This window comes from Protomyctophum bolini (assembly GCF_963924005.1).
Source record: "Protomyctophum bolini genome assembly, chromosome: 21".
NCBI classification, from domain to species: Eukaryota; Metazoa; Chordata; class Actinopteri; order Myctophiformes; family Myctophidae; genus Protomyctophum; species Protomyctophum bolini.
The window spans coordinates 12,513,612-12,532,241 of NC_137882.1; the positions used below are offsets into that span (position 1 = coordinate 12,513,612).

The 18,630-nt window shown below is 42.1% G+C and overlaps 2 protein-coding genes across 2 annotated transcripts; one reads left to right on the forward strand and one right to left on the reverse strand.

Moving 5' to 3' along the window:
- Nucleotides 1–123: 123 nt before the first annotated feature.
- ndufb4 (NADH:ubiquinone oxidoreductase subunit B4) lies at nucleotides 124–3,007 on the reverse strand. Its single transcript, XM_080793418.1, has 3 exons — nucleotides 2,810–3,007; nucleotides 1,478–1,621; nucleotides 124–299 (listed from the first exon to the last, which is right to left on the reverse strand). Exons 1-3 carry the CDS (start codon nucleotides 2,984–2,986, stop codon nucleotides 237–239), a joined length of 384 nt encoding a protein of 127 aa, XP_080649544.1. The 5' UTR covers nucleotides 2,987–3,007; the 3' UTR covers nucleotides 124–236.
- Nucleotides 3,008–3,232: 225 nt separating this feature from the next.
- On the forward strand, nucleotides 3,233–7,173 carry spag16 (sperm associated antigen 16; the record flags this gene model as incomplete). Its single annotated transcript, XM_080793320.1, has 4 exons — nucleotides 3,233–3,556; nucleotides 3,973–4,587; nucleotides 6,081–6,416; nucleotides 6,658–7,173. The coding sequence occupies 4 exons, from the start codon at nucleotides 3,233–3,235 to the stop codon at nucleotides 7,171–7,173; spliced, it is 1,791 nt and encodes a 596-aa protein (XP_080649446.1).
- Nucleotides 7,174–18,630: the final 11,457 nt, after the last annotated feature.

The window sequence follows — 18,630 nt, forward strand, 5'->3', positions numbered from 1 at the left end:
GCTAAGACTTTCTTATTAACCTCATCATCAACTTTGTGTCCTTTGATTTCCTGTGTTTCATTCGGTGAAAGGAGAAAAATAAACTGTTGAGTGTTTTAACAAGTCCAATAAAGCCACTCTTAGTTTTTAACAACATAATGTTTTATTAATTTAACAGTAATTCCACGTTGACATTCTTAGAATATAATAGTCTTCGACATTCTTAGAATATAATAGTCTTCTACAGAGATTAGAGCTCAGTATGCCAGCTTGAACTTGCGATCGAGGGTCCCGGCTTTGATCTGCTCTTCTCTGTTATCCTGTAGAGTAGACATTGGAGCAGAAAGGGGGAGGGGGGGGTCAGTGCTGTTGCTGTGGCAACAAACTCATATCACCGAACTCTCTTCACCTTCCAGACATTTCCCCCACTGCATGTTTTATGAATGTGCATTTTATGATTCGCTTGCTGCCTATTTTTTCAAAGAGCCTAGCAGTATGACAATTGCAACTGGGTCTTGCTGACATTCTTGGGTGATTATTTAGATGGAAACCTCTGAATAGAGGCAAGTGGTGCCTTCACTTCACTTCTAACATGAATAGAATAGTAGAATGGCAAAGAACAGTGTGTACCATACAGAGCATGTGAGCGGAGCGGAGCGGAGCGGCCGATAATTCCGCTCTCGACGGACAGTCCGTGAAGCAGATTACGCGTATGGGGCTGGGCTTGAGTCTGAGAGCAGGCCCGGCGGCAGGATGAAATGACTGAGAGGGCATTGAGATTTTTGAGGGGGCACAAAGGCAAAGAGGTTGATTTAACCCCCGTGGTGCCGGGATGATTGATGTAAACTGCTAGCCAAGCTTGCACAGTGCCGTGTGCACTGAGCGGCTCGGAGCGGAGGACAGTTCTCGCTCCGGAAGTCAATCTGACCCATTAAAAAACCCGCTCCGCGCTCACGTCAAAATCCCCCCGCTCCGCTCACATGCTCTGGTACCATACTGTAACAGTACATGTACAGTACCAGTGGGTGTTTAGTATTTCAGTAAAAAAAAAAGATTGTTCCATTGGCTTGATTGAGAACTATTCTAAAATGCGATGTAAACATTCACATTGAGGTAACGCGACGTGTAACATTCAGTACCTTCTGTGTATTTGCACAACAACGTTCTTGTTTGTGCAGGCAGTCGCAGGGATTACTTTCTTGTAGAATACTTTTTGCAGTGAAATTGTTATTAAAAGGATATGTAGGCCTATATGATTTCCATGTTGCCATATAAGAGTTTTATGAAAGCAATAAGCCAAGTGAAGCAGTGCCTCCTAAACTACTGCTTCTTGCATCTTATTGCTTTAATAGTATCAGTACTGTATACTGTACCACAGTTATGTAAAATGTCACTAATGATGATATTGCACCCTTATTAAAGACTTAAGAGAAGTCCCCAGCACTGAATGAGCCCTGAGGTATCAAGCAAACATAATGCAGTGCATCTGGTCTCATACCCTGTCGGTCTTGAAGGTGTAGTAGAGAACAAAGAGAGGGATAACTCCAAAGAGCGCACCCAGCAGAGACGTCTTGTTCGTGGGCCTGAAGTGTGGGTAGGGGTTGGTCCGTGCATACACCCAACGGGTCAGGGCAGGGTCTTCCTGCACAAGACAAAAAGCAAATTGACAAATGAACCAGGTGTCGACACACACGAGAGATGCAGCTCAACATACTTCAGTGTGTACATAGTAGATATAAACAATACATTACATATATGCATTCATTTCTATGGGTGAGTAATATGAATGAGTAATCAAATGTAATTAGGGATGTTCCCGATCACGCTTTTTTGCCGATACCAATTTTTCCCAATTCTGATATTTATATTATCGGTCCCTAGGCCCTAGCAAAAGAAAATACGTTCAGATGGTGGTCCACGTCTAAATAGTAAATACATTAATTTGGGGCTCTGAGATTTGAGAACCACTCAGTAAATTCAATTCAACAGACCCTTTTTAACAACAGACATTTTGACAGGTGAATGGAGCTCAATGATAACGTGTTTGTGTATCATGTGGGTGTCAGTGTTTAAATGTATTATGTATTGGCACATTTTAAAACGACAACAATGTAAGCAACAATAACATAAGTGGACTGTGCAGTCACTAAACGGCCCTGCACCACCTGTTTTGCATTTGCACATAATGCAGGAGGCAGCAGCGCGACCCGTTAATAAAAACGAGTGCTTCCAAACTCCAGTCTCCAACACTTGAGAACACGCCAAGAATCACCTGCAGAGAATTTCTTGACATGCAGAAAGTAGCTCATATTCTCATAACATGTCTACGATGGATTTTTATGAAACAAAAGCTTGGCAGATTGAAAGAGGATACGGTAATTCAAGCTTGGCCTAGAGCTGCAATGTTGGTGAGTTTAACATTGTTTAATACAAGCAGATCGCAAAAGCAAATTGGATGAGTGGGGAGTCAATGGAGGGTATTGCAACTTTAGATTCATCCCATTATACAAAAATCAGCACGAATGAAAGCGTAGACCGCTGTAGAGCACACAATAGTTAATGTGATGATTACCTTCAGCTGTGTTTACCTGTCTGTCAATAATGAATGTCTGCTGTGAACGTGGACTTGTCTGCGAGGGACTGTATTTTAATCTTCTGAATTCCGGGTTCAGCTAATGAGGTGAACAAAACGCATTTCGTACCTGTCCCTGCCTAACAATTTCAGATACAACGGAACTGACACGTTTTGTTAAATAAGGATTACATTGCTCTGCTCATGAAGGGGGGGCTCTGACATTGCTAGCCAGCATGCTAACGTAGCTATACTTACAATCAGCTCTTTTCTGTGCGGGTTGTTGAGCTGCAGCTGGTACTGACGCTTCAGGTTGGCCCGCAGGGCACCTCGCTCCTCTTCTGCACGTCGCACGTGCGGCGATAAGTTAAAATACTCGTTTGGGTCCAATGTTTTTGGCCGAGTGGCCAAGGGCGCCTCTCGGTAGTCCGCCATGTTTGTTTGGTATGTGATGAATCTGACCGACCTACTCTAAGACAAGTGACCGACGCGAGCAGCACGATAATCTCGCGTTGAAGTCCTGACGTCATCTCAGGGGGGGCGGGGCGTGTCTGGCGTCTGGTATCCATAGCAACGTCGAGTTTTTCATCCACATTAACAGCTTCCAGCCCGTTCTAAACTTCTTAGTCACTTCGTTGTAAATTCGTTCTTACTTCCACGGTAAATTCCTTCACTCACACAATGACCACAGCATCCAATCAGGACATCATCATCGACACTGATGATGACTTTCAATACGAGGAGGTGGCTGTAGATGATGACTGGAGTTTGACGGATGGGGGAGAAGAGGATTTGGAGGCGACGGTGAGAGCTATCAGGGGGGACCGGGGAGACGGCGCCCCTATTGCTGTCCCCCCAAAACTCCAGACAACGAGGGCCGGAGAACAGCCCTTGGATGACTTTGTGCGCAGCTTTCTTCTCAAAATGGGTATGACGCAAACGCTCAACTGCTTTCAAAGGGAATGGCACGAGATGGCGCAGAAGGGCGTACTGAAGCCAGAACAGGTGTGTACACTAACTATATTTATTTACTTATGTCACCCAGGTACTGTCACCTTCAATACTTTATATGAGGCTAATACTCTCAGATCTCAGAATCAAATGATTGTACATTTTCCTCTACTATATTTGACAGTTTTAGTAACACGTTATGTAGATTTAGATCAGATTAATCATTAATCAAATTATGTCCACTATGCATGTGAGTAGTCCAATGACATGATATACAATATTCTTTTTATATTTATTTTATTCGCTAAGCTTTTTCCATTTTAAAATACAAGACATACATGACCACAAACAAAACAGAGGAAATAAAATATGATATACAATTCTTAAATGGCTATTCTGCCTAATGAGTACGCTCTTGTCTTGTGGTGGTATTGCTGCTTTTCTGAGTGCTTGCTCTTCCACCCCTGCAGGTTGGTTTGGTGCCAGACGTGTACACACAAACCCAGCGTCTGGACGAGGAGCTAAGGAACACACAGATGGAGAGGAATGAGTACAGACTGGTGTCCTCGGCGGCAGCGGAGACACTGGTGAAGCTCCAGAAAGAGAGAGATTTCCACCGCATGCACCACGAGCGAGTTGTCCAGGAAAAGGCCCGGCTGATCGAAGACCTCAGAAGACTAAAGGGCCACTGTTCCAAATATGAACCCGCCGTAACGCAGATGAATGAAAAATACCAGGCGGCTTTGAGGCAGAAGATGTTGCTCAGTTTGGAAAGGGACAAGGCGCTGGCGCAAGTGAACAGCCTCCAAGCTGCTCTGCACAGTATTGTCTCTCCTTCCCTACCATCTACTCTGAGCACAGGTCGGAAAGAAGCACAAAGTGCCAAATCTAATAGGAGAGCTAGGTGTCTAACGGAAGTCCCATCCAAAGACCCAGCCAAGACCTCTAACGTCTACAAACACTCCAAGGATTCTGAGTTCCCTATAAACTTTAAAGCCAACAATCCACAAAAGCACCAGTCCATAGATGAAAGTGTTCCTTCCAAGACCAAGGCAGATAGCTTCCACCTTACCAATACACTCAAGGTCATTCAATTTTGCTTTAGATCTGGTTTCAGTATTCATTTATGATATATTTTCTCTATTATTATTATTTTTTTAAATATATGTTTATTGGTAGTAGTTTTCAACAGTGTAGTACAGTTTGAACATACCATATTTATTTATTTTTCTCCCTCACCCCATCCCTCCCCCCACAGTTATCGTCATCATTAAACAATATAAAAAATAACAATTGAGTACAGACATACAAAAAACAACCATGTATATTTGACATATAATATGAACAGTAGGAAACAAAAATAATAATTTAAGCACAGATAACAAAAACAATATAAATAACAAAAAATAAAATAAAACAAAACAAATACAATTATGAGTTGGGTTATTTGAGTTCAAAAGAGTTACAAGTTATGTTGGAAAATATTGTGTTGAATCGGAACGTTGTCATACAGCACCCTCTATACAGAGTTCTATCGTTATGAGGAAGCAAAAAAAAACACACATAGTATTGGTTCAATTAGTCTGTCGGAAGTACCCTCAGATTCTCAAAGTAGGTAATGAATGGTTGCCAGCTAGAAAAGAACCTTTCTGTTGAACCTCTAATTGTAAACTTTATTTTTTCCAATTTTAAAAATCCCATAATATCCTTAAGCCACATAGCTATAGAAGGGGGAGTTGGGGATTTCCACCCCAACAATATTCTACGTCTTGCTATCAGCGAGGCAAATGCTACCATATTAGACTGTTTCTGGGTTAGAAGTTCAAAATCTGATGGTACCCCAAAAATAGCGATCTGGGGTGATGGCTCCAAACGAACTTCAAATATATCAGACAAGATCTCAAATATTTTAGTCCAATAATGTACCAACTTGGGGCAAGACCAGAACATGTGTGTGTGATTAGCTGGTTAGAGAGCACATCTATCACATCTATCATCAATTCCAGGATATATTGTAGCAAGTTTAGATTTGCAGTAATGAAGTCTATGAAAGACTTTGAATTGAATAAGGCCTAGTCTAGCACATGATGTTGATTTGTTGACTCGATCAATAGCCACATCCCACCACTCATCAAACGTTTCACCCAAATCGGTCTCCCACCTATTCCTATTTTTGTCCATAGGGTGTTTAATCTCATAAGAGATGTCTTAGGGGATGTCATAGGGGCGGCGGTGGCTCAGGGGTAGAGTGCCTGGATGGGAACCGCAAGGTTGCCAGTTCGAACCCGGGCTCCCCCAGAGTTACTGTCGAAGTGTCCTTGAGCAAGACACTGAACCCCTAATTGCTCCCGATGTGCTAGTTGGTGCCTTGCATGGTTTCCGCTGCCATCGGTGTATGAATGGGTGAATGTAATGCACAATCTATGTAAAGCGCCTTGGATAAAGGCGCTATATAAATGCACCATTTACCATTTACCATTTATGTCTAGATGGGTAGCAGCTTTCAGCTGTTGGCCCGAATCCCTGAGTTATTAATATGATCATTATGTTGCTTAATTCTGTATGCCTTACTATGCAGGCACACAGTCAGTCAGTCAGCTGCCTCGCGGCACATCCCACAAAACCCATACTGGCTTCCTCTAGTGATGACCAGCTATGGAGGGTTTGGGGTCTTCCAGAAGGAGATCTGTTAGCTACGGGGGAGGGCCACACCGATTGGCTGTCTGGAATCAGCTTCCACCCGGATGAGACCAAACTGGGCACCACAGGAGGTGACGGGGGCCTCCGTATCTGGGACCTCTCCCTGGGCGTTCTGGTCCTCACTCTAGAGGGCCACATGGGAGCCACCTGGGGCTGCTCCTTCCACTCCTGTGGCAACTTTGTGGCATCCTGTTCAAGGGATTGCACCATCAAGGTTTGCTGTTATAATTGAAAGTGCATGCAAATCCTTTCAATATCATTGCTGTCCAGCAGAAACTTGAATCACTGTATTTAAATTTTGTTTTGTTTTGTAAAATAATACCTTCATTGAAAAAGAGTGCACACGTCGCACTGAGACTTGTCATGATATGTACTATTTGTAATAATACCTATTAGGTGTAGCATGCAAGCAGTTATACTATATCCTCTTTCTCTCTGTGTGTATATATCTGCAGTTGTGGGACCTTCAGAGCGAGCGTTGTCGAGCCACCCTGCGTGGACACACCGCCTCCGTCAACAGCGTGGAGTTCCTGTCATTCTCCAACACCCTGCTGAGCTCCTCAGCTGACAAAACCCTGGCCATGTGGGATGCTAGGACTGCCACTTGTTCTCAGACGGTCTGCGGACACACCAGCTCCTGTAATCATGCCACTTTCAACCCGTCCGGCCAGACCATCGCCTCCTGTGATTCCTGTGGCATTGTCATGCTGTGGGACGTCAGGAATCTGGTTGCCCCAGCTATCATCGTAGAGACAGGACCTCAACCCAGCAACCAAGTGGCCTTTAGTCCTGTGGGGCAGATGCTGGCTGTTGCTGGGGGAGACGGATTATTGAGAGTGGTTGACCTGTCCACAAACAAGGTAGCCTGCACTCTGAGCCACGAGGATGCAGTGCAGAGTGTCGTCTTTGACCACAAGGGGGAGCATTTGCTCTCAGGAGCGTCTGATGGGCAGATTTATGTGTGGTCGTGATAGAGAAGAATGTTGTCTGGATTGATTGATCCTCATCAGGCAGTTAGACTTTCCTTACAACCCCCATCCCAAAAGAGTATTCTATGAAACCGACGAACCGTTACTTGTCATTGCATCCAAAAAAAATGTTTTTTAACTTTGCCTAAATAAAAAGACGTGGAAGTTTTTATTGTAATTTGATTTTTTTCCCCCCCTCCCCACAGATCTAGCAGTGTAAAATGTTAACCACATGAGGGTGATATTTGAGGGATACATGAGTAGAACCGTCAGAAAACAATAATGACTCCGTCATAGTTGCCAGGTGCACAAAATTATCTCTAACAATGACAGATAGCCTAATTCTTTCACCACATCTGACTGAATGTAGTACATATATACAATGCATATGCTTTTGTTTGGTCAAATGTCAAAAAACCAAATCAATCAATTGAACATAATAAATGTGAATATTAAATTATGAGAATCACAATGTTGTGCACTGAAGATTAGATATATCTTTAGCCTAATTATGCAGATGTTTAACAATAATAACACTTGAGATCATAAAATTCAACTTGTAAGGGTCCATTTGGTTTAATTTCACACTCAAGAGTTAAATGTCTAAGGGTCCCTTTGGTTAGCTGGAAACCACCTAGAGTCCCTTCAAGGACCTGCTGGTCCCCGGACCAGTACCACTGGTTGATGACCTGTACTCTATTTTGAACTATACCCATTCTACATAGCATACTGAATAAAATGTTCAATCAATAGTGTACAGCAGGTGTTGGGCTATATTTTGGCTTTAGATGAACCATTAAAAACAAAATGTATATCAAATTGCTATACAAAACCTGTAAATCCAGTGTCAGACCAGGCTAAGCGCTCTTGTGTTGTCTCTCACCCAGAAGTCTCAAACTGCGACGGCGGCTTGGCACCAGCAACCTGCACTGTGGCAAGGAGAGGCTGTGGTTCCATTCCAATTGGACCAACGACATCGCCAATGCAATCTGTAAGTAAAACTCCATATTTTAACTGCTTAAATTGAACCCTACAGTATCATACAAAAAGTGAAAAGTACATATTTTAGTAAAAGTACTAGCAATAATGCAATGTAGAAACACTGTTACAAGTAAAAGGACCACTTCACCACTTCTATATATCTTCATATAATAGGTCCTCACTAATAATCATGAAAAAAGTGCACAATTATTTTCTACTCGGTCTGTGGCCCAATCCCAATCCACTCCCTTGGACTCAATGAGCCCTCACTGATTTAGCTGCGTGCTCATGTGAAGTCTGCGAGGGCTTGAGGGATGTCCCATTTGAAATCGGTAAGTCAGTGAGGGCTCAGCCCCGCCCCTTTATGTGCCCTTTGCCAAAGTCAGCATCGATGCTGACTTTGGCTGACTTTGGCAAAGAAATGACCAGGGGAATGAGGGGGATCCTCTGAACGTCAATCATTTAAGCATGCAAATTAGTTATGTATGTGTTATGTGTTAGAACACAATAGTGCTTTCTCACTGTTCTCAAAGGGAGATGGAATGGAAGGATTGGCTATATATATATTAATAATAATAAGGGAAACATGATGAGAAATGACTAATGAGCAAAGTAAAAGAATATGGAAATGAATATTATTATATATGAATATTACAACCCCTATCTATCACACAGGAAAGGGTATTTATGAAACTAATAATAAAACAATCCGCTTAAATACTAAAATAGACTTGATAGACATGTATAAATAAGCCAAGCATGTAGGCACTGGCTGTGAATAAGGACAGTTTTTATAAAGTGATGCAAAGTGACATGAATGGCGGACTCATCTTCAAAGTGCTGTCCCATTTCTTTCACAACAATTTGGAGCCCTTGCAGCCTCTCACACTCAAGCACTTACAGCTGACGTCACCAAAGTCAATGAGGGTTCAGGGCTCAGGGCTTGAGGGAGGCAATTGGGATTGGGCCTATGGGCTGTATTTTGCGTGTCTTAAGTACCAGGTCTTATTACCTAACTTGAGTAAACTAAAGACCTGGAGGCGTGATCAATGCTCTTTGGCCACTCAGAATAGCCAAATGGCATTGAACACGCCTCCAGGTCTTTAGTTTACTCAAGTTAGGTAATAAGACCTGGTACTTAAGACACGCAAAATACAGCCCACAGTCTCATAGGAGGGCTGTGGGCAGTTTAGAAACATCCTCCAGTGACATCATCGATGGGGAATATAAGCTAATAGAAACTGCAGGCTTTCTAGTCCTGAAAAGTTGCAATGCGAAAATGGAAGCCATCATTCTCACAATAATAAATCTAAATGCAAGCAAATTTTTGTAAAGAAATCTTGTTTACGAGTTTTTAGACAGCTGTCTAAAAACTGGACCTTTTTTATTGTAATTTGTATATTTTTCACCCCTCCCCATAGATCTAGCAGTGTAGCATGTTAACCACATGAGGGCGATATTGGTCTGTTTGGTTAGAGGAGTCTCTTGTGATGAGAGGAGTCAGGAAGAAGAGTAACAATTGAAGATGATTAAGGAAATTATGTATTTTATGCAAAATAGACCTTGATTGCATTTCTTTTCAAGGACAATTAAGCCCTGTTATAGGCTATATGTAAAAATTGTTGTAATTTAAGATGCTTGAAAATCAATATATTGCAGAGAATAAAAAACTAATATCATCTTGTCTGTATGATAAACGACTAAACAATATTGTTCTAGACAGCAACTATGTCATCACCAGCCCAGAGGGTATTTCTGTGGGATGGGAACATATCCTAAAGAACACAACTCTAATGAGCAAACATCAGGCTGTTTCAACTAATTGAATGTACATTATGTACTACCGGTCCTGGAACTTGGCAAGAAGCCATACGTGTAAAAGAAAAATCATAAATCATGGTGTCCCTGCATGTGGTTTGAAATAATACTCTCTCTCTCCACACACACACACACACACACACACACACACACACACACACACACACACACACACACACACACACACACACACACACACATTCACACATTGATATACTCAAAATACTACACTTGCATTTTAAGCTCTGTGATAGGTGGAGGGCCAGGCAAAGCTACAGCACGTGTGACTGAGTCATTTTCACCCTCCCTGGACCTATAAACGATCCCCCATTGTGCACTTTCACTGTTTTAAAATGTCCCTTTATGACTTTTGAATGTAATATAATGATAATGTACAGTAAGATGAAATATGATGTGTTTCTGCCCAGGTACATAGACCCTCAGGCTTGGGTGTTCAACCCAATGAAGGCTCCAGTGTTCTGGGCATATACGTCATAAAAGGTAGGCTTCTTTTTCTTACCACAATTATGCCCTTTCTTTGACTTTGTTGAGGTTGATGCTGGGACACAGTCTTTTGTTGAAAACCTCATGCCCCCATAATACCCAGAAAGATAATGCCCCCCATTGACAAAAGTATGTTCCACTGAGTTTTATGAGCCAGCAAGTCATTTGGCAACCATTTTGGTTTACCATGTGCCTTCTTAGGTAAAGTACTTAATTATTTTCAAAATCACAATCATCTTTACTGCCCCAACACACACACACACACACACACACACACACACACACACACACACACACACACACACACACACCAGACCCAGCCCACAACAGCCCTGCCAATCGGGGCTCCGCCCTATTGGCGAGTGGGAGACTGGGGTTGAATCCCCGCTCGATTGAGCCCTCCATACAGCAGTTGGCATTTTTATTTTTTTATCATCCATCAGTGACATAACTAACGTTTATCTGTGCCACCTTGCAACACTGCAAAACTCCAATCATCCCGGTAATCAGAAGTGATTTGCTTTTCCTTTTATCTCCCAAAATGACTTCTACAATGTGTTTGAAGTGGAAGCAGGGCTCTTTCTCCTGATGCAAGCTAAAAAGGTGTCTTTCTTCTCGCCTCTTTGCCAAAGCCCTCCAAGTTAATGTGGTGACTTTGACTTTAAGTGTTTTTTGAGGGGCGCTAGTCCCTCCTATATTAAGCTATTAGCGTAGATTTCCGTTCTACACAAACATGAGCAAATCATCGTAGTTTCTATTTTTGTCCTAAAATTCCCATTGACAATGAATGGAGAATGTTTCGGCGTAGTGTCTGAGCAATTTGTCATAGTGTCTATTTTTGAGGGGCGCTAGCCCATCCTATACACAGGTTTAATGATTGTCTTTAGTTCAAAGTTTGTTTAGTAAACACATTGACAATGAAGGGAAAATATATTGTCTCTTTATTGTTAATGGCGTTTAATTTTGTTGGCACCGTTTGTTTTACATCACCATTACATCACCTAATCAACATGAGTTAGACTCTAATATATTAGCGCCCCTCACTTCACACAGGTGTGATCTTTGTCCTACACAAACATTAAATTCCTAATGACTATATGAATGGAGAGTCATAGTGTCTGAGCAAATAGGCATATTTTCTATTTTACGTCATGATGTTAAGAGCGCCACTCACTTCACACAGGTGTGATTTTTATATTATACTTTATATTTTAATCATAGACCCCTGCTAACTTATTACTTGGGAAGCGTTACATTCTAGGAATGTTGTGTTCCTTATATATGTTATTGTTAACTGTGCCCTGTACAATGCATTTACAGTTTAATTTGCACACAGTTAATGAGGTGATGGGGTGGGGTGTGTCAGGAATTTCAGCATTTTATTAGCCAACTTGGTAGGTAGCCAACAGCTCACAGATAGCTGTGAGAATGAGAGTAGTCGGTAACTGACATCAACACTGCCAGAAAGATTGTACTGTGGGATCCAACCAACACACGGCCATTGATCAAAAGGAAGCTGTGCTAAAGAAAGATGCTGGTGCAGAAAGCACAAATGAGCTGGCCAGATGTATGTAGAATGGAGATGACTGGAGACCCCAATGGAGAGCTCGTCTGAGGACAGCCTAGAGAGATCAGTTAATTTAACACTGAGGATTGGACTCTGTGGGGTTCTATACCACTCACGTCCTTCGCTGCTCCTTTCGCCACCCTCCCTCCTGGCAGGCCTTGAGATGTGGGGACGTGACACACACTCCACTTCCAAAGCTCCTATTACTAGTTGAAAGGCTGTGGTTTTATTAGGATTAATTCCCTGCTTCAGTGCTGCCCCCTGAGCTCTCCACACGACTGACAGCCCCATCTGCATCCCAGCCAGTTATGACCTTCATGTCACTGAGAAGCAGAGGGAAAAGGGAAAAGTCAGTCACATGTTAATCCTACTTTGCTCCGGCTGAACATCACTGTCTATGTCTCCCCCTTGGCCTCTCTTTCTGTATCACTGTCTTTATATCTCCTTCTGTCTGTATCTCTAGGGCTTCATCTTATGCCATGCTTTATCCTCAAGTAATAAACATTTCCCGTGAATTACGCATTTAGGAGCTTCCACTATGCGTAAACGTTGTCTTGCGGCCACACAACGCACTATTCATTTTGCCGACTCCTATATTTGCGGGTGGAGGTGTGTCTGTAGGCGTGTTGATGCGCTTTCCCTATATTTGCTATCTTATGCACACAGGTTTAGGACAATGGAAAGTGCCTCTTCAAACCACCCCTAATGCAAATTCTGTTTGAGACCTGAGTTGGAGCTGCCTCGGCTTGAGTCATGTTGCACAACATTCACAGCTCAGAGGTCTCGTTCTGTCTTAATTCTCCACAAATCTCTGTGATTGCAATTTTACTATAATCAGCAACTTTGTCAATTCCTTGTGCTTATTGTGTTTAATTGTCTAGTCAAAGAAGTTATTAAATTTGCGTTGAGTGAGGCTGTGTTGGAGCTACTGGACACAAAACAACCCGGACTCTGTATCAAATATAAATAGGCTATATTTCAAGGCAGCAACGTGTGTCGCTCTTCCATGGCCATGGGCCATAGTGTAAATCACTGGGCATAATGTTAAATGGATAATGGATCTCTTAAAGGCAATGGCAGGAGGCACAGTGATTGGTTTAATCATTAACGCCCAAACCACACCTATGCATAATGTAAGGGGTAATGGAGGTCCAAGACAAATTTCTCTCTTGAGAGACAAAATAAAGAAACCTTGAACCTTGAGGTGTTTTAGGGACTTAGGCTGTGGCACAACATAACACATTTTACGGGGCCACACCTCTCACACAATACTAAATCCCCAAATTAAGGAAAAGGGGCCCCTGCCGCAAGATGGAGCCCCTAGTATCTTTCTCTTACTCTTGTTTGACCGATAATAACGATGATTTACCTTCTACTTTGAGTATGAGCTCGGAAGAGTCGGAATGATCACCTTAGGTTTTCCTACCACGCATTAGTCAGCCATCTAAGATGGCGCCTCAGCTCTACTCCCCGGGACATGCTCTTCAGAAGAGCCACTGTCTTCATTCTCTCTCCACACCATCCTATTCTAATCCACAGCTATGAGATTGATTCACCCTGTCTGGGCGTATTCCCTTCTTAATAAATCAGTTTTCTCTGGGCCTCATATAGTGTACAGCAGGTCAGCAGTATTTTCTGCTTTAATGCACTGAGCAGGGCAGAGATTGGCTTGTAGTGACTCAGCAGGTATCAATCATTTTCAAACAGGGAACACTCTGATGAACTCCCCACAGATTAAATGGAATTGCCCATATATGGGTAGCATCTGCGCAGATATGCAAAATCGCATGAGTTTAGCATTTACATGAATCCCCAAAGATGTATCATAATATTCAGCATTTTGCACTAATCCAAAAAAAGTGTGTTGCTAAGGGTTTAATAGGCTGATATAGAAGGTCGGCATCAAAAATGTCATGTCGGCTCATGTGTAGCCTGCATAAAACTCTGTTGGGGTATTCGGAGCAACTCGCCGTCATTTGTGACCACATTTTTACTGAGGGACTGCCATTGGATTTTTTTCAGTTTTAGTTTTTTCATGTCATATGAAAGCAGGGAATCATAGGTTCAAATTGACATATTGGTTGTTCAGAAAACAGGCTTGAAAGGTTCACTTCTGTGGACTCTAACATTACACCTAGCTACATGTTTAAGCATTTATTTCATATTTACATCATACTTTCAGCTCTGACACTTATTTCAGACATGCTCACAATAACCCTGGCTATGCCAGGCAAGCAGATGTTTTCCGCTTGTACTGTCTATACACTAACAGGTAGAAAGTATAAGGAGTGATTTTATATATTTTGTTTTGAAACATGCATGTGAAGAATAACTTTGCTGTCCCATCCTGTGTGTCAACATTATGTCCTTGAATTCCACCTGTGTGAGTAGTTATGTAGTGGTTGATAAATATATTATTTTTTATCATGGCAAATAATTCCCATTTTGAGTACTCTTGAAATACTACTACAATGGGTCATGTTGAAAATGTTCATCTGTGACAAAATGAGGACATTGCAGCTGGCAGACTGTCACATGGTGTGTGCAGACCGAAGCTTTACTGATAATTAGAGTTGGACACAGTGCCAGGAAAAGTCAATAGAAACAATGAGTTCTGTGAGCAAATAAGCCTCCCTCTGCCATCGATGCTGAAAGGTCAGCGGGCTACTGTGCTCACGTCATAACATTGTTATCAGTTACACACATCACAGACTCTCTCTCTCTCTCTCGCTCACTCAAGTGCTTTAGTATACTGTACCTGTGTGGAGGACATAAATGTTTTAGGATGGTTCTTTTTTAAATGCCAATTGGCACTCACAATAGTACTACTAGTATGCACGCACAAATACATGCATGCATGCACAGTTGCACAGACACACACACACACACACACACACACACACACACACACACATATATATATATATATATATATATATATATATATATATATATATATATATATATATATATATACACACACACAAACGCGTGCGGACACACACAGTAGGCCTACACAATACATTGGATGTGTCACTCTTTCCCTTTCATTAGGACAGGAGTGCTGAGGGGAGAGGTTGAGGAAGTTTTGACAGAGTTAGACGAGACGATTGGGGAGGTGATGTCAGGGACCAGGGAGGTCGGCTCTTCTTTATTTGACAGGAGAGAAAAGGGAGAAGAGAAATTCTGCATGACAGAAGAGCAGCCATTGCAGAAATGCAGAGCCTCTCCTCTCCTCACCTTGTCAAACAAATACATATGATATGACAAATCTCACCTTATAGTGAGATATTATCTCTTTGTTAGACCAAGTGCTGCAGTGCACGGTTCTGTAAGATCTAAGAAGATGAGATAACATATTGGTAAAACATTATTGTTATCTGTGGGGAAATCCAGATATCGTAGCAGCAACAGCAAGCAATAAGCATCATGAAACACAGGATAGGTGCAGATAAGCGTAGAGAGATAAGAATAGTTCAAGTTAAAATAAAAATATATATACTTAGAGTTCAACCCTATCATGCATGCAACTTTAAGTTGGCACCTCGACAGAGTGCATTTCTAGTTGTCCACTGTGATGGAGAGTCATCTGAGAACTGCAGTTGATGGCACATAGCCAAGTTGAAGCAGAAGTCTGAGGTGTAGAGGGAAAACAGGAAAGGTGACAGCACGGTTCACATCTGACAGGCTGGTCTGCAGTCTGATGCAGTCTGCACTGAGGTCTGCGTCTGCTCTGACCTAACGCTTACATACATGTTGCGGTAAAAAATAAATCCGACCCGTCTGAACTGAGTGGACTGTACAGTTGTCAGACTATTGGCTGTCGGACTATGTAGTATGTCCTGTACTTCCTCTCATCATGCACCTGTGCATGTGCTACACCGTAGTGTGTACTGCACTGTGCTCTGTGCTGGTGTTACACTAAAAACTACTGGTGTTACTGTTGCACTACAAATCAGCTTCCCATCATGCACCTGTGCACAGTGTGAAGCTCAACAGCGCCACTTTGTCACCTGTTGGTACTTTAAACATACATACAGACATACAAAGGGACACACATTGCTGATCCTTGGAGTGGCTACACCACTTAAAAACTGGATGGTGTATCCATATTGCGTAGTCATGGCTTTCAAGGTTTGATTCAAGCTGGAGGCCAGGGAAGGACATGTATGTCCTTCCCATCCCTTTACTGTCTCTTTGTTGACCTGTCTAAATAAAGCAAAACAAATAATGGAAATACTATGTAAAGTCTGGTTTAGTGGCTGTTTTGTAGAATTAGAATCACTACTAACAGATGTTTTGTGGTTCTCTTCATTGCTTTCTCAGCGTCTTTGAAAATGACAATGCTCTTTGTCAGCTAGGCATGAGTACCGTAGGTCACACAAATGGTTCAGAGCACGGCAGTGATGACGATCCCCATATGCCAAAGCATATGGAGAACATATCAACAACATATGGAGAACATATCAACAACATTGTTATTTTCTAGATGGCAACATGCAGTATACGAAGCCAACAGAGAGAGCCCTTATGGTAAATTCAGGGATGGCACGCGAGAAGGTAATTTCAGCCACAGTTATAATACTGTAGATGGAAGGTCCAGATGGTGCCGCAACTTAATGTTGTTAGTAGTGATTATATCGTCAAATTTGCCCTCTACTAGGAGATGAGTGAAGCAGGATTCATGTCAGAAAAAGCACTCCATACGCTTATAGAGTCACCATCATTGAGAGAAGCTTGTGTTTCCTTTATTTTGATCATACGCTGCAAATGCCAGATGTCCAGAGTACTGCTTAAAAACTGAACTCAAATTCTGCCTTGAACATCGCTGTAGGAAATGTCAAGTGTGAGCCCAGTCTGGGGTTTTTGTCAGCCAGCATGCTTTCAGTATGTTTGTATGAGGTTCCAGGTGGATACGGGATGCTGTTTTATAAACCCTCTCTATTATATATTCTCTCTACATCAAATCACGTAGCCAAAACTATCGGATTCAAGCTTACAACGGCTTGTAGAACAGCTTGCACATCAGCTATTTTCAGCAAACATCCTCCCCAGAATAGGGATGCTAAAGTTGAAGTGGTTAATGCAGCTGCAATGTGAACAGATTGCGTGCGTGTGTGCGTTCTCTCGCTGTGCATGTAAGCTAAGATCATGCACAACATCTAAGTCTGATATAAATACTATCAGGTGCAACCTAAACTAATCTAATCTACATAGAAGCATCCTGGGGGAGGGGGAATGTTTTATAGAGATGTATTTCTGTATTTAGAAGGTAAGACATTGACAGTTATTCAATGTATAGCTAGTTCTTATACATCACCTGTATGTGTAACAGCTCAGTTCTGTCAAATCACACTTAAATCACATATTTACCAAACAAAGTGCCTTTACATATAGGAAAGCTGGAGGGAGGGATCTCAGCTGTTCATATATTCGTTCTAGTTATGTTAAATAACATATTATGTTTTGTTGTTTGTTGCTTTGGCATTTTGAGTTCATGCGTCTGACGTCTGTGAAACCAAACCATAACAATGGCGCAATTAGTATGTCATGAACGTAGGATGAGTCATGTTACTTTATTTAGATTGTGGTTCACCTTTACCAATCATGGGAGAGAGAACTCATTGGAACTGGAACACTTCAACACATGATGATAAATCTTTGTGGGGTTCTCTCTTCTGATTGGAAGAACTTTGTACTGTAACCGAACATTTATTTTCTGTTTACCGAACATTTATTTTAGGTACAATTGGTAGGCTAGCTGTTAGGCCCACATATACTCACCAAATATTGCCTTCACCAGAGCTCCCGTTTTCCTCTCTGCCCACAAAGAAGTGATTCTGTGCAAAGAGCTGAGGTCATTGCCCTGCAGAAATACTCAAACAACCCATTTGGTCCCAGACCCATGCTGCAAGTTTCCAGTTCTGGACAAATGCACCCAAAATGACAGAGGGTGTTTTAAATAGACACGCTTTGACTCCTGAAACAGATTGTCTGCACTATATTTTCATTCTATTTTTTTTCCTCTTTCCCACTAGCTAATTGCCCTCAGTCTGTTAACCACTTTAACCCTGTCGTCCCAATTTTGGACATGTCATTATAGGCGAAAAATAAATAAATTGGAAGATTGAGAAGGTTTTTTTCTTCCAAAATGTGTTGTGAGATTGCAGATAATTTATCTTCGAAATAGTTGACAATGTGCATGTGTGGTTAAACAATGTGGTTAAGGGGCTAATGGATGACTGGGAATGGTTCCTATGCCCTTCTGTCAGCCAAGCACTGAGCATTCGCTACCTGCACCACTTTTCCATCTGTTATTTGCTCAGTGCTATTTACACCATCTCTAATCCGTCATTTTCTGAATCAAAGTCCTGGCACGTTCGTCTATACCATGTGTAGGAAGCGTATGGTGTGATTCTGGGAGAGAGGGAAGGAAAATGTTAGGCTGCCACTAAGACTGGCATGCAGTTTCTAAATGTTAGGCTGCCACTAAGACTGGCATGCAGTTTCTAAATGTTAGGCTGCCACTAAGACTGGCATGCAGTTTCTAATACGCCTCAAATAAATGGTGAAACGGTGGATCTCAAAGT

Excerpts from the sequence above, each read along its gene's own strand:
- ndufb4 (XM_080793418.1), bottom strand. The coding sequence starts at position 2,986 with ATGGCGGACTACCGAGAGGCGCCCTTGGCCACTCGGCCAAAAACATTG. Across the intron at positions 1,622-2,809 it reads CGCACAGAAAAGAGCTGATT|GAAGACCCTGCCCTGACCCG; the intron begins GTAAGTATAGCT and ends TGTCTTGTGCAG. Across the intron at positions 300-1,477 it reads ACACCTTCAAGACCGACAGG|GATAACAGAGAAGAGCAGAT; the intron begins GTATGAGACCAG and ends TCTACTCTACAG.